The sequence below is a fragment of the Podarcis bocagei genome, assembly GCF_964188305.1.
Source record: "Podarcis bocagei genome assembly, chromosome: 9".
NCBI lineage: Eukaryota > Metazoa > Chordata > Lepidosauria > Squamata > Lacertidae > Podarcis > Podarcis bocagei.
The window spans coordinates 31725626-31740873 of NC_138134.1; the positions used below are offsets into that span (position 1 = coordinate 31725626).

The following is a 15248-nucleotide window of genomic DNA, read 5'->3' on the forward strand; positions in this document are numbered from 1 at the left end:
AATTGAGTTTTACTTTTTAATAGCTTCTTCTGGATAAAAAAACCAAAGGTTCCTCAACGTTGTTGTTGCTGTTTTCAAAATATGAGACTCTGGTGTTCTATAAAAGTGTCCAAGGTTTGTTAGAGTGAAACATTCTTTGGAGTAAGAAGTTCTTACCATGTTGTTATAGTCATACATTTTCTTGCTAGTAACTCTAGCGCATATTGTGTTGCTTGCGCTGCACATTCTCCTAAGACAGTACCCACACTGACTGCCAATTCCAGTTCATTTCCACGAATCAGGTTTGCCATGGCAAGCTTGCTCAATAAGAAAATCATATCATTAAGCATCACAAACACTTAGGATTCATTGAGACCAGCATTGTAAAATATTTACTTTCCAATGCTACATTAAAGAGTGACAAAAACATGCATTAATGAACAAGACTCATAGTTTGACCTGCTTTACTTTATATCACTGCAAGCAATATTTTGTCTATAAGCAAACCAGCTAAAAGTGAATTACTATTTTAAATAGAAGAGACACGTCAACCCAAGCTATTGCCAGCTTCTAGAAAATTTAGAGTAAACAGGAATTTCTGTAACTCATCCAACCTTCCCAATATGAAAAGCATCTAAAGATCTCACAATGGCCGCCCACCGTCTTGCCAGTGAGCGGTGGTTGTGGCCCAACACAGCACCTCCTTTCACCCGGACATGCCATTTTAGAATGTTTCCCCATCCCTGCAGAGGGTTTATTCACAATGGAAGGTAATGGCCACCAGAATAGTTATTTGTCCACCAATGAAGGGTTTCCCTTTAAGAGATTGTTAAGGAGAATGGGAATAGGATCTTTAGCCTGTGTGTGCTGCCTTTCCACTCTCACAGGTGTCATTTCTCAAGGGGAAGAGCGCAATTGGAAAAGACCTTTTGAAAATCAACACTTTGGAAAGAGGCAACGCTTATGAATTTGGGCCTAGCAAACTGGAAATCTGGCTTTGATGCAGGCTTGGCTCTTAGATATGGACTAAGGGGCGATGTGACAGGGGAGAAATTACTATCCACCAGGAGCTGATGTTTCTTAACTATCAACACTATCTACATTTTAGGGACAATTGTAGGAACTCCCTTGGGAATTACTGTTTCCTGAAATGGTCAGCAAGTATCCACGGCATCTTGGGGCCAGCTTTAATATCAAGATAGCTGGTACATAAAAACATATCTCGAAAAGGGACTTTCTCCACCACAGTAGTAGTGTTGTTAGGCTTTGAGGCCTGTTATTCCCACAACTTTATCAGCTGCTGCTTGCAGGAATTTTCATCACCTGCTTTGTAGCATTGCATGTTGTAAGGAATGAACATGGTAAAAAGCTAACTAGAAAATAATGGTAACACAGCAGGGCTGGATAAGACAGGCACAAAGCAGATTCTCAGCAGCATAAAAATCTCCTAAAGTGATGTGGCAACAGAATCTGGCTAATAGGAATGGCTTTTAAAAATTCTTTTAATAGAATGTATGCAAATGTACAAAACAAAGAGTAATTATTCTGCACATTTCTATTTTGGTATAGATCAAACAGAAAATACTTTTACCTCAATGTTCTCAACAGCTAAATGGCAACAAGCAGCTAGCACCGCACAGCCATCCTGAAAATACCACTCAGACAATTCTTTACTGACTTTGTGCAGGAGTCTAGAAAAAACAAAAATAGAAATAATTTGGATTAAATAATTAAAACTAGATAAATCTACCAGATGTTGTTAGTGCATCCTTCTGCTTTACTATCTGAAAGTTTGGTCAGCACCACCACAGCATGAGGCAGCCCAATCATAAATTAGTTTTGGTTATTGGCAGTGCTTTTTTCTGGGGGGTGCAGGTGAATGCATAGCCCTAAACATTTTGTCAATCGAAGTTTGGCCTCAATATGAGTAGGAAAATGAGAGTACCCCTAAACATTTTTTAAGAAAAAAAAAGCACTGGTTATTGGAATATAGTGCCCTGGTTCATATACCATGTAAGTCATAATTCAATCGTAAATGTGTCCCCCATCTCAAAAGGGACAACAAAGATATGGCAAATCAATAGCTTACAAAATTCAGTAAAAAAAATTGTCAAATCTCAATTTAAAATGCCACATTAATTTTGTGACAGACAAAAAAACAATAAGATAACATATGAAAAATAACCACTCAGTGACTCACTCAGTGAAATCTTCCAAGCTGTTTCCTTCCAAATCTGCTGTTCCATTTGATTCTAAACACTGGGATGTTTGCATATTTCCTTCACATGCTGACTAAAATCGGTTAGAAAAAAAGTCAATCAAAAGCAACATAAACCATTGTCTTCTTGGTAATATTATTTGTAAAAAGGGGTTAACAGTGAAATGGGAACAGTCATATCACAGTAGGAGAAAAGAGCCCAGCTACCATCTGGAACAACCATATTGGTACATCTCAAACTGATGGTATAATATTTATTACAAGTCAAGGAGCTATCCTGTTATAGTGAAATGTGGGAGAGTAAAATTCCAAGTACTTTGACGAGGATGTATAAGCTTCTATTATCCATAACAGAATGATATTCTTAGCAAAAGCTGCCAAGCTTTGTTTTGTAGCTAATATAGGTCTGTTTGTTTGATTTTTATTCCAATACACTGAAACCTTTCCCTAGCTCTATTAGTGCCACCATTGCACAAAATACCTGGCACTCATACCAATCCACAGGTATAGGATTCTGACAATAGTGTAGGCTAAACAGGTCTATCATTACTAGGCTTTTCAAACTCAGGATTGCAGGCATCATAAACACCAGCTTTAATGTCACCAGCATATGAGTAAATTCTTATTTTTTGCAGAAGCAGAAAAATCTAGAGCTTTACTATCCCTTCCTTTTATTTAATAATTTCATGGTTCTAACATAATTCTTCTACTCAGTTTGCTTTTCTTGTTGATTTAGATAACAACACAACAGGTATCCGTGTATAGCAAAAGTTATATTACATCCTAAAAGAGTTATTTACTATCATGTACAGTGGTACCTGTGCAACAAGCAGAGCTTCTTTAAGCTGGCCTCTTGAAGTAAAAAATGTGACAAGTTTCTTCACATCACCAGTTGCTATACAGTATGGAATAACATCATCATTTTCTTCCTGAATTAACTGGTCAGCTCTCCTAATCAAAATTGAAAGCACTGCCGTTATTAAGTTCATTTAAGTTACGTTTAGTATCAGATCCATTCAAAGAACATCAATGAGGCATCAAGATTTATATATATCCTTCTGAGATACACAAAACTCTTCCCAAAAGCACTGTTTCCAAAAACTTACACTCTCAAGCATTTACACGGATAGTTTCAAATAACTAATTGAAAAATGCACCACCAGATACAACTTTTACATGACTGTTGCAGATTCCTTCCTAACCAGGGTTTGCAAATAAAAACAGATGTCTATGGCAAGCAGGAAATGAGTTTGAAGAGATATGTTTGTTTCTACCACTATGAATCATTTCTGTAAATATGGCCACTTATTTAATTGCTCAGCCCTAACACCGGGTTTATAACAAAGTTGAAAAGTACTGGTAATCAACTTAATTGTGGTTAAAGATGCCAGAAGAATGGGGGGGGGGGATTTCTGGAGGGAGGCAAGGGAGGCAGCATGTGATGCTATAGTCACTCCTGAATCCAACACAGAATTAGGTTTCCTTAAGCCTACAAGAATCAGTATGCCAAACTCTGTGTTGGATTCAGGCCTATGCCTCATAATGTGAAAGGGTGACTTAAATTAGAATTCACATCTTACCTTTGCATTAATTTCTTCCAGTATTTCATAGATACCCCTGGTGCAACTGAGAGAGCTTTGTCCCACTAAAACACAGAATATGTCATTATTTTCATCTTAACACAAGAAACATGCAAAATAAAAAAATTCCTTCCAGTAGCACCTTAAAGACCAACTAAGTTAGTTCTTGGTATGAGTTTTCGTGTGCATGCACACTTCTTCAGATACACACAAGAAACATGCATTATTCAACGGATTTTGAAAAACCATTTCAAATTCTCTTCCCTTTATACGGACATCATTAACAAATTAGCCCTTTCTATTTCTATATAAAAATTAGTACTATCTGAAAAAACGAGGTCGCTTAAGAAACCAGTACGTCATTTGTTACCCTTCAGAATAGAATCACTGAAGAATTGCATGTTTACTTCACAGAGTCATGTTTTAAAATGCAGTCATTTTGACGTAACTTTTTCCAGAGATCATAAAGGGTGAAAGTACTGTAACTTTTTCAGACACAGCTTTCTCAAAATACATTTTCTGGTTAACAGTAACGCAGGAGAGAGAAGGGAGGACATTTGCAGGAGATAATCATCAAATAGGAAAGGATTCTTAATCCTTCCTGGCTGCCCACCAATTCTCACTTGCAGCCCCTTCCCAAGGCCTTTACTCCCACGGGGTGGGGTGGGTATCCTGCATTTGTCTTGTAATGTGTTATTTTGATATGGAAAACATCAACAGCATACTAAATATGAATATGTTAGACCTTATTTAATGTAAGCTATTATAGTACTTTACAATATGCTTAATTGTGGGAATGAGGGGGGGGTGCGCTCTCTCACACACAAACACACACTTGCCAGTTTATTAAAAGTTTCAGCAAGGTTGACAAAATAAAAATAAAATCCAGCACCATTAGTCCTATGGCAATAGCATTGTTATAGTTATTATGAGGTACAAATAATAACAATACTAGCTACAACAAGTGCTTCTTAAATACACGAATGTGCTATTTTATATACACAGTAGTAACTACAGCAACGTTAACTCAGAACAAAAACCAACCTTTCAGAAGGCATTTGAACCTTTTAGCACACAGGGCACTTTCATTTGTCCACATCTGTCATTAAATATATAAAACAATGAGTTGGCAGGAATATATATCAGGCATAGGCAAACTCGGCCCTCCAGATGTTTTGAGACTACAATTCCCATCATCCCTGTCCACTTGTCCTGTTACCTAGGGATGATGGGAGTTGTAGTCTCAAAACATCTGGAGGGCCGAGTTTGCCTATGCCTGATATATATTCCTGCCAACTCATTGGTTTATATATATATGCTCCAGAGTGATACTCACATCTGGTCTGAAACTCAGGGAAGTGGGAGAAAATGCGACCTCCCCTCCCCTCTCAAGTGTACACTGAACTCTTTTAACATATCATAATGTAGTGTTGGACGCGGGTGGCGCTGTGGGTTAAACCACAGAGCCTAGGGCTTGCTGATCAGAAGGTCGGCAGTTCGAATCCCCACGACGGAGTGAGCTCCCGTTGCTCGGTCCCAGCTCCGCCAACCTAGCAGTTCGAAAGCACGTCAAAGTGCAAGTAGATAAATAGGTACCGCTCAGGCGGGAAGGTAAACGGCATTTCCGTGCACTGCTCTGGTTCACCAGAAGCAGCTTAGTCATGCTGGCCACATGACTCGGAAGCTGTACGCCGGCTCCCTCGGCCAATAAAGAGAGATGAGCACCACAATCCTAGAGTTGGCCATGACTGGACCTAATGGTCAAGGGTCCCTTTACCTTTACCTTAATGTAGTGTTTACCTGTCCAAGTTCCACCATAAGTTCACAGTATCTCTGAATTTGCCCAAGTCTTAGATGTATCTCTGCTGCTTCTTTTAGCCTTTCTTCCTTGCTAGGTGCACCAATTCCTCCTCCAAACTTAGACATCTTCACAGTAGTAAGTTCTTGGGCTTTCGACTGAAAGATGAAAATGGAAAAAAAAATCCCATCAAGTTTTCTCCTATAACATGAGTTAAGCCTTGACAAATTGCCCAAACGTAGGGCCTCAATCTCCAGAGATGTTAAAGCAGAGCAGAAATGCTGCTGCACTTTATCTCCCCAACACAGATATTTCAGCTCTGGTGACCTGTAAGGCAGAAAGGGTAGGAGGATGTGCCTGGTCAAAGTGGGCAACCTCTTTCCCCAAACAAGGTCAGTGACTTCTGTGTTAAAGAGTATCCGCTGTTGTAAAATATTTTATTGCACTTAATCTCGTATTGGTTAAACCCATAACAATTTCTCTGTCAGAAAAGTGCCTCACATGACAATGTAGGCAACCCTTGCTCCCAAGGGGGTTATTCTTAAGTAAATATTCCACAGACGGTAAGAAATGCATGTATTTTCTTTTTCTACAATATCATTTTGCCTTGTGAAGCAAAATGAAATCAGCAAAAGCTTATTTCTTTTGTAATAAAGGAAGCTAAAGCTATTGCATCAACCTGCATATTTAACTTACCATTCTAAATCTAACCAGATGTTTCATGTGCATTATTCCTTTGCAATAATTCTGTGGAAGCAAGCTATCATCTTGGCCTTTTATTACAGCAACAAGATCCCATAAGTTTTTACTGCCTCCTGGGGGCTGGAACAATAAAAAATGGAACACAATGTTGTTTAAGCCATATCAGAATTAAACCTGCAATGAAAGTGATTATGTTTGTCAGTCAGTGCAAAAGTAAAAACAGGTCAATTCAAAATTAAACAAGCCAATACAGAATCCAGGTAAAAGCGAGGTGTTACCACACAGGTGTTCTTTCATTGTTAGATCTCTTAAATGTACTAAATCATTATAATACAAACCACATACTAACTTTACAGAACAGCATAATTGTATAAACTTAAGACCACTAGTCATTTCATGACAATGGATCCACAGAATTACTTCCGTTACAATAGGTGAGGAAAAGCATATGACTGCTGAACTCAGGGGCTCTCAGTTTTCTTCAAAAGTATTTATCCTTCACTCTTATATTAAAGAAAATTGTGGAAGCAGCTACAGTACCTTCAGTGAGCTTGTTTCGTGCAACCAATCTCACTTCAGTGTGGGATTCTGTCTCTACTTGGCCAAGCCCTACCTGGCCATGAACACACAGTTGCCTTGGTAGTTTCCAAATTGTACAATGGGAACACTGGATAATTTTAAGGTGAGTAGAAGATTGTGAAGTACTTTCCATCTTAGAAATACTATATATAAGCAATAAGCGTTGATGTTGATAAGATTTATTAATCTTACATACCCTCTTCAACCAAACCCTGCTAAGAACACTGATTATGTTACAACTCCCATGGGTAGTCATAATTTATGTTATATTGTGCGCCTAAATAGATGTGAGATCCATGTGTCAAATGACAAATCAAGTTTATTATTTTTTGTAACAAATGAGACATGTGAAAAATGCATTTTGTAATATATAATACAGTAAATATACCATTTTGTGAAAGGTTTATTATACTTACAGTGCAGCCTTGCATCTAACCCATTGAGACTAAAGTTCTATAGCTACATCTTACATGCACACAATTTTTTACTACTTAATACTTACTGATAAACATTCGGAAAACCACCTCAGTTTTCTCCCTCGGGGATTACCAGCCAATTTGTCTACTTCTTGTTTAATATCCCTAGATACTTTGCCACATAGCAAAGGAGAAGCACCTACTTCAACAGCACGATCTATTAAAAACAAATATTTACACACCTTGTTAGAAACAGAGAAGACAATGAGGAGGATATATGGCTATACTCCGAAGTCCACTCAGGGGTGGACGTTTGCACGTCAAAATTCTTCTAGTTGTTGGCCTCTGGCACCCTGCAAATTGCAGCTAGGGATTCCACAGTAAACCCAGCAAGTGTGATTACTACCACATATGGTGTTCTGCTGGTGTAGGAAATGGTCCTGAATGCTCTATTATCTCCTATTTACCTTCCAATGTGATGAGAAACTAACTGGCATATCCATTGGGCAAATGCTTCCACAAGCCAGGTGGAAATGAAGAAAATAAGAAGCTGAATGCTCATTAGCATTCGTCCCTGAATGTGGGATGCCTGTCAGTAAACGATGCTCAATTAGATGCACACCTCAATGCACAGTCATGTGAAACTACATACAACTAGAGCTATATATGGGTAAAGTTTAATGTGCACGAAGGTAAGCAAGCAAATCGGTAATTTTGAGCCTGTAGCTGTCAGTCTCTTGGATGGTCCGTGTAGTTGAACTTGCAGATCCATGAGGGGCCACTAGGGGTGCATCGGAAGATGGCTGACAATAACATCTCTCCGACCCACAGGAGGTAATTAGGAGGCTGTGATGGGAGTAAATAGCCTCCCTACCCCCCCCCAAGGTTGTGGGGGGGGCTGCCCTTGCCTGCTGTGCCCTATACCACCCCCGAATTTGTGGGGATGGGGGCACTAGGCAGAATGCCCTCCTGTGGATCTCGGTGCTCCTGGACACTGTCTCTGATCCGCGCCGCTAGCTGCAAGAACTTCAAAAGGAACAATTAGGAAGAAGCGAATGCACATATTTCAAGGAAGGAGGGGGAGTAAAGACTGCTAACTGAAGAGTTATCTGATAAACAAGACGAGTCGGAGGAACAAGAATCAATCATAAGAAGATATGCCAAGACTCGGTATGGCAAAGGGACTGATGGGGGAGGGGGGAAAAACTCTTCCTTTCTTTCCTCTATGTGATTAAACAAGAATCCCCCCCCAAGTCAGAAATGCTGTTTTAATGACTTAAGCTGTGGATTTACGACTGTGTGGAGATAAATTTTCTAACCAAAGCATGTTTAAAGAAGAGCGTGGAAAGTTTAAGAGCTTTGGAATGACGCAATTAAAAATACCGTCACCATGTTGGCAGGCTCTGTCGGAGGACTCTGTCGGAGGACTTGAGTCTGGGAGGAGGAAAAGAGCTGTTTTTATATTGTGGGTGAGACTCTTCAGTGGGACTTAAGAACGACAGATCCTGAGATTAATGATGGAAAGAGAGAAGTTATTTATGAAAGTGATGATATATGGAAACCATCTCGATATGAGGATTAGACGAACGGAAAAATTCACACAGGATATAATTGGTGTTTATCTGTTTAAGGAGATTATCAGAAGAGACTGATTTGGATTTTAACACAGTAGCAAGAAGATGATCGGAATCCCCCTTCAGAACTTGAAATATGGGTCCCCTCAACAAAAATTTAAAATTCGGCTTTGTAATTCGGAATTTATGTGATTTGATTTGATTTGATTGCTCGGTTAATAATTTTTTTTTTAAAAAAAGAACTTGCAGATCCAACTTCTCAAATTGTTTTATGCTTTTGTACATCAAGAAAAGGCATAGAAATCGTGCTGCATCCAGAATTGTGACCAATACAGAAACACTGTACTTGCACATGGGAAGTACATGAAACAAACTGGTAGTGTAAAGCACATAAATTGCCATTACTGCTATTTCAGCTGGGGGTGAGTAGGTACATAAGACTCCTGTATGTACAAAAATTGACTTGAAAAGCAAGAATATCCAAGACTCTCCACAAACCTTTCATGAACATGCAAGAGGATGAGTGGAAAATGTGAAATAAAGGGATAGCTTTGTATATTCCTAGTCAGCATCTATCTATCTATCTATCTATCTATCTATCTATCGCTCACATATACGTGTATATTTACTCACCAGTGTTTCCGATAATCTCATCCCACGATCTGTCTGCCAATATATTTATCTGGAGAGGATTTATTAGAGGTGTTAAAGACCAAAGCCTCACAGTAGAATCTCGTGAACAAGAGGCCATAGTGAAGGGACGACTAGGATGGCATGTTAATCCTAAAATACATTGTAACAAATTTGTTTTAAAATACTGAACGGCAATTTTTTAGCATACAAAAACTACTGAAAATGTATTAATGTCAAACATTAAAATATATTACCATAGACATCTGCACCGTGATCATACACTGTGTCCAGACAGGTTCCCTCTCTTGTATCCCACACTTTGATTGTATAATCCCAGCTGCCCGATATCAGTAAGTAAGGTATTTCTGTATTCCACAGCAATCCCCGTACTGGTGCTGTATGCCCACTAAGAACATTTATACAAGCATCTTGTGTATAATCCCATATTCGAACAGTGCTGTTAAGAAAGAAGTAATATAGTTTCATTGCAGCGCTTGACCATCTCTAGACAAAACTCTTTTTTTAAAAAAATCCAGATAACACCAGAAGAACATCTACAAGAATTGCTGACACCACAACAGTCATTCACACTTACTTTCCCTTACTAATGACATATATAAAATTTAAGAGACCTGTGTGAAAGAGAGTTGTCCTAATGCAGTGATTCTCCACAGTGAATAATTCCTGATTTACTGGGAAGGAAATTTATTTACTCCATGCTCATCAGTGGAACAAGCATTGCAGTAGACTGTCATGTTTTACTCTTGCTGCCATCCACACAGAAATGTAACATTGTCACAACTGCATATGAAGCTTTCCATAACACAGTATTTCCTTTTTCAGCTTCCCCATCATCTTCAGGTCTTCACCTTTTTCTCTTTTTTTAACTTTTTTTTTTTTGACCAGGGTACCAGCATTTGTACACTGCAAGCTTATACACATCAACTCAAAAATAAGTCCCTCTTATATTAACAGGAGTTAAACACTATAAAGTGTGTATGGAATTGGAGACAAAGACTTCTGCAGCCTGCCTTGGGATGGTGATTATTTTCAGAGCACTAAGCAATTTTAAAGGAAACCAGACCAGTGAGGAGAGGGGTACTGTTTACTTTAGAAAACACAAATAATTGCACTGCTGGAGAGGCCTAATTTGGCTGATGAACAAAGATACAGAACTGTTATAGCAAAGGATGCATAACACAACCAATTAGAAGCCACCACTATAATACTGTTCATGCAGACTGCACTATGGGCAACATGTGATGCATTTAAAAAGTGATATATATATTAACCAGCAAGTGCAGTTTGCCACTTTGATTTCTCTACTTTTCTTCTAGTTGCTCACAGATAATCTAGACTGCTGCCTAATTACTGCAATGACCTCAGTGATGCTCAGCTTTCCCCCAGCCTGTATTTTCATACCGTTAAGAGGTACACAACTTTTTTGCAGCCATAACAGAGTCCAGAAGGAGAACTTTGATATCCACTGAATCTCCATGCTGAGGCTGCCCCTAGCATTCAAACTCGAGATTCCATGGGTTTCCATGATGGCCATGGGGATGTCTCAAGTTGTCCGACACAAATGGCAGGCCACACCCTCAACTAGGTTTCTGCTCCAGATAGAGGGAGTGGGGTCTGGAGATGAGTGGTGATGGCTGTCACCCTCTTGTAAGGGTCAGATAATTTCCTTGTGAAGTTTGGATTTACAGCTCCAGTCCTACTCTGCAGGGTGGTGGGCAGATTAAGAAGATCGGTGTTCGGAAGCTAATGGAATCCAATGGATTACTGAATGCCCTGGGGGAGTTTCCAGTAGATAGTGCAGGCGACCCTTGTCATTGTCATGCTGCGGCACAGAGAGGTCTCAGGGTCTTGACACGGTTGCTCTCGAGTGCCCTCTCTCAGCATTGTGGAGTGCATTCTGTACTTTGGTACACCGGTAAGCTAAGGTCAATGAAACAGGCTGGATGGCAGCTAGAGTGCAAGTGGGAAAAGTTGTGTTATGGACAAAAACCATCTTTTTGCATTGCTAATCCCACCACCGCAATTTCAGCCAAATATGCTCACCCATCATCAGAACCGCTGCAGAGGATCCCTTCCCTCAGAGGAGACCATCTTACATGAAACACTTTGGCAGTATGCCCACTGAATACTTTCAGTGGCTGATCAGAGCTAGTTGCTAGGTAATAGACACGGACATTTTTATCTTCACATCCAGTGGCTATCATATCTCTGCAAAAGGGAGTAGAGTCATCAGCTACAGAAGGCACAAGAATTTCACTGTTCACACATAAAGGTAACAAGACGTTTGAAAACTTGCCCTGCATTATTACATTTTCATTTTAAACATCTAACGGTAGCAGTCATCCTGTTTTCAAATTAGTTGCATCTCTTTAAACAACAACAACAAAACCAGAGAAATCCAGTGCCGCCCCCTTACTGCAGCCAGGACTGGGAGTGGATATAAAGACAACACAATTTGGGAAGGGAAGGTTGAAGTGATGGACCTGATTCCTAGAGAGAAGACACAGACCAGAGAAGGAAATATGTGGACTAGTCAAGGGAACAGCTACAGCCTGTAGAGATGTCGTAGCTGGTCAGAATAGCATCACAATAGACCATCAATACCCAAGGAAAATGTGCAACAATTTTACTGACTTTTAAAAAAGTCTTTTTTTGGAACTCGGGTGCATGGGACAGGACACAAAACAGCTGGACAGGGAAAACGTGAGAGGAGATTGTTGCTATTGGTTTTTTGTAGATGCCCCATAAAAAGTGAGTGACAGCATGACTACTTTACAGCACATGCACAGTACAATAACTGGCAGAAATCAAACTGGAATTTGACACTGCCAAGTCTTCCAAGGATATAAATTCTCAGCTCTAGGCCGACCTGATCAGACCATATTGCCTTTTACTTGATCCTACTGAGCTACATCACAGTAAAACCATTACATTATTCTAGCTACATTAATTTTGGAACAAGCTTATTCTAACATTTATAATTCTCTGAGTCTTTAAGACTATGAAGTTAATTATATGAAAGTACTCACTTGTTGTTCTGACTCCAGTCACAGCCAAAAACTGAAGCTGGATGTTTGTACTTGTGGAGAATTTTGCCATCAATGGTCCGAATAATGCTGAATGAATTGAATATGGAAATCAGAGATTTATAATTTTGTATTTACATGGGTTTATTTGTTTGTCATGGCACTTTGGGGGAAAATGGAAGCACAGAAAAGGAGTCACAGCAGCAACTACACAGAACAAATGGGGCTAGCCCAAAAGCTGAGTTAAAATTTTATAAATTTAATAATCCTCCATAGTGATCCAACATGTTTTAGGTCTGTATGGCTGTTCATCAGGGAACTATGAATTGATAAAAAGTTCCACATTATAACCACATTTTTTAAAAATCACATATTTGTCCTTTGTTGGGACATGCAACATTATGACAATGCCTGCTCTCCATTTACATTTTGCCAGAAAATCAAATCAATTAATACCATCACAATGTATATCAGTGGTGATATATCAGTGGAGAACTTACAGCCTACAGGCCTAATTAGGCTGTAAGGTCTCTGAATTTTGGCCTGCAAGGCCATGTTGGGCAAGCAAAGCCCTCCTGTCAGTTACCTTACATCATATGACATCATCCGCAGAGATATGATATCTCCCATCTAAGGACTAAGTGACAAGATCAGAGTTAAGCCTCTGCTGCTGCCACAATGGTGTGATTCCACAGCACTAAGACTGGAGAGAAGCCTCTGTCTGCTGCCTTCTGAACCACATTCAAAGGCTGATCTTATAGCTGCAATCAAAGCAAACTTAGCACTGGCAAACTTCAGTGCTAAGATTGGAAATAATCAGCATTTTTGTTTAAAAATAGTGACAAGTGACTGAAATCACACTACAAGATTTCTGGAGCATGCATCTCCATATCAGTAGATAGGATCAAGTTCACATTTGCCAGGTAGTAGTCAAATCAAATAATGCTTTACTATTTGTCACATAAATTTTCATAGAGTTGTCTTCAAAATTGCACTCACCAGAATCCATCTCCACTGCAGGTTGCTATCCTTTTGGAATCTTTATGACTCCATGCAATGCAGAAGATTCCACTCTTTCCATGCTTCAAAAAATGCAAAATGCCTATCAATAAGAAATAATTCACCCCTTTTTTTCTTATTTATATACTTTTCTTATGGCTCCCCACCCCCGCTTTTCCAAGTAGGAGTAATCAATATTTTCTACCAGCCTTTAAGCAAACATAACCCCCGCTCACATGAGGCATTTTGTAATGACAGGGTGTGACCTCTTTTGGGTAATATTTTTGCATTCTTCATGATAAGAAAGAGGATGAAACAGAAAGCTAATGGATTCTAGTAATTTCTGTCTTAAGAACTGAGGTGAAGACTGGAGAGTTATAGCCAAATGAAGATGAATAGATACAACCTTAATCAGTTCCCCAACAGCATGTTAAGAGTATCTTTTGAACTTCAAAGATTTTAAACAACAGTTTGCAAACTCTAAAATGCCACCTTTAAAAATAGTAACTCAAGAGTAAACATTTAGATGCACAATCATAATACTAGTGCTTTTCTGAATTCCAGACAATAAGGAAACTAGATGCAACTTGAATTGTGTGGATGCAATTAACACATGTTTTCATTATGCAAACAATAGCCAGGAAGGAGTTTTAAAGGTCTTGGGAGATGGGAAGTTGAACTACTTCTCTTTCTGCCAATTGAAGGTTCTCTTGAAACACAAAAAACAGCTTGTGAGAGATTATTTTTGCTGGCACCAGGGCAGGAACACAGTTATAAGCGCTTCAACCCCTAAGATCCAAGGCTGCTCAAGCCACTTCATGACTGCTAGTTACATAAAAAACTGTATTCATACAATTAGTGTCACATCTAGTCTGGCTCCAAGACTATTTCTATATGCCCTTAGGCATAGATCTCACTCCTTATTGAAATGTTTAAGTAAGACTCCAAAAGACCACCACCGCTTGAATCTGCAACACTTCAATTTTAAACTGAGGATACACAGAAAACACAATATTCTTATCTAAAAAGTAGCATTTTTAGGATGACTGAAATGTCCCCAGGGGAAGGTGTGCATGATGGGAAACCGGCAAACCTTCCCCACTGTGACTTTTACTACTGTCTGTTCATTCCGCAAGATTGTTTGGCTCTATTTGTTTTTTTAAAATGGTAAGTGGACACTTTTATTCTAAAGTGTTCCCCACCAAATTGCTGGAGGAGGGGTATTTTTCACCATTGACTAAATAAGTCACAAAAGTTTCACTTTTGGCCTAGAATTTTGTTATAGTTTTGCAGCTAAAGTTTAATAGCTCTTAGGATCAGGCTACGGGTACACATACTAACTGAACATTTCCTTAAGCAAGCATTAGTGGGAGCTATAAGGTAAAGGTAAAGGTAAAGGACCCCTGGACGGTTAAGTCCAATCAAAGGCGACCATAGGGTTGCGGAGCTCATCTTGCTTTCAGGCCGAGGGAGCTGGCATTTGTCCACAGACAGCTTTCCGGGTCATGTGGCCAGCATGACTAAACCACTTCTGCAGCAAAAGAACGCTGTGAGGAGTGCCAGAGCACACAGAAACATCGTTTATCTTTTAAGAACTTAAAACCAAACTCACATTACCTCATTAAAGCGGGTTATCATTTTGCCCCGTGGGACGTCCCAGATGAAGCCACCATTTCTGGAAGTTCCACCAGCTATGCAGTTCAAGTCTCCTTTAGTAAAGAGT

The 15248-nt window shown here is 39.4% G+C and overlaps 1 protein-coding gene across 10 annotated transcripts in view; it reads right to left on the reverse strand.

Annotated features, from left to right (window-relative positions):
• Positions 1–15248, reverse strand: part of WDR17 (WD repeat domain 17) — a 57863-nt gene that overhangs the window by 13402 nt on the left and 29213 nt on the right. For all 10 annotated transcript variants that reach the window (XR_014011731.1, XR_014011732.1, XM_081208710.1 and 7 more), the window contains exons 9-22: positions 15143–15234; positions 13526–13608; positions 12530–12616; positions 11544–11708; positions 9734–9936; positions 9480–9629; positions 7359–7489; positions 6272–6397; positions 5578–5733; positions 3778–3842; positions 3016–3148; positions 2180–2271; positions 1571–1670; positions 157–296 (exon numbers count right to left, since the gene is read on the reverse strand). Coding sequence is in view for 8 of the 10 variants with exons in the window: in XM_081208710.1 (XP_081064836.1) it covers positions 157–296; positions 1571–1670; positions 2180–2271; positions 3016–3148; positions 3778–3842; positions 5578–5733; positions 6272–6397; positions 7359–7489; positions 9480–9629; positions 9734–9936; positions 11544–11708; positions 12530–12616; positions 13526–13608; positions 15143–15234 (1723 nt within the window). In the remaining 2 variants the exon portion in view is untranslated. The remainder of the gene's footprint in view (positions 1–156; positions 297–1570; positions 1671–2179; positions 2272–3015; positions 3149–3777; positions 3843–5577; positions 5734–6271; positions 6398–7358; positions 7490–9479; positions 9630–9733; positions 9937–11543; positions 11709–12529; positions 12617–13525; positions 13609–15142; positions 15235–15248) is intronic.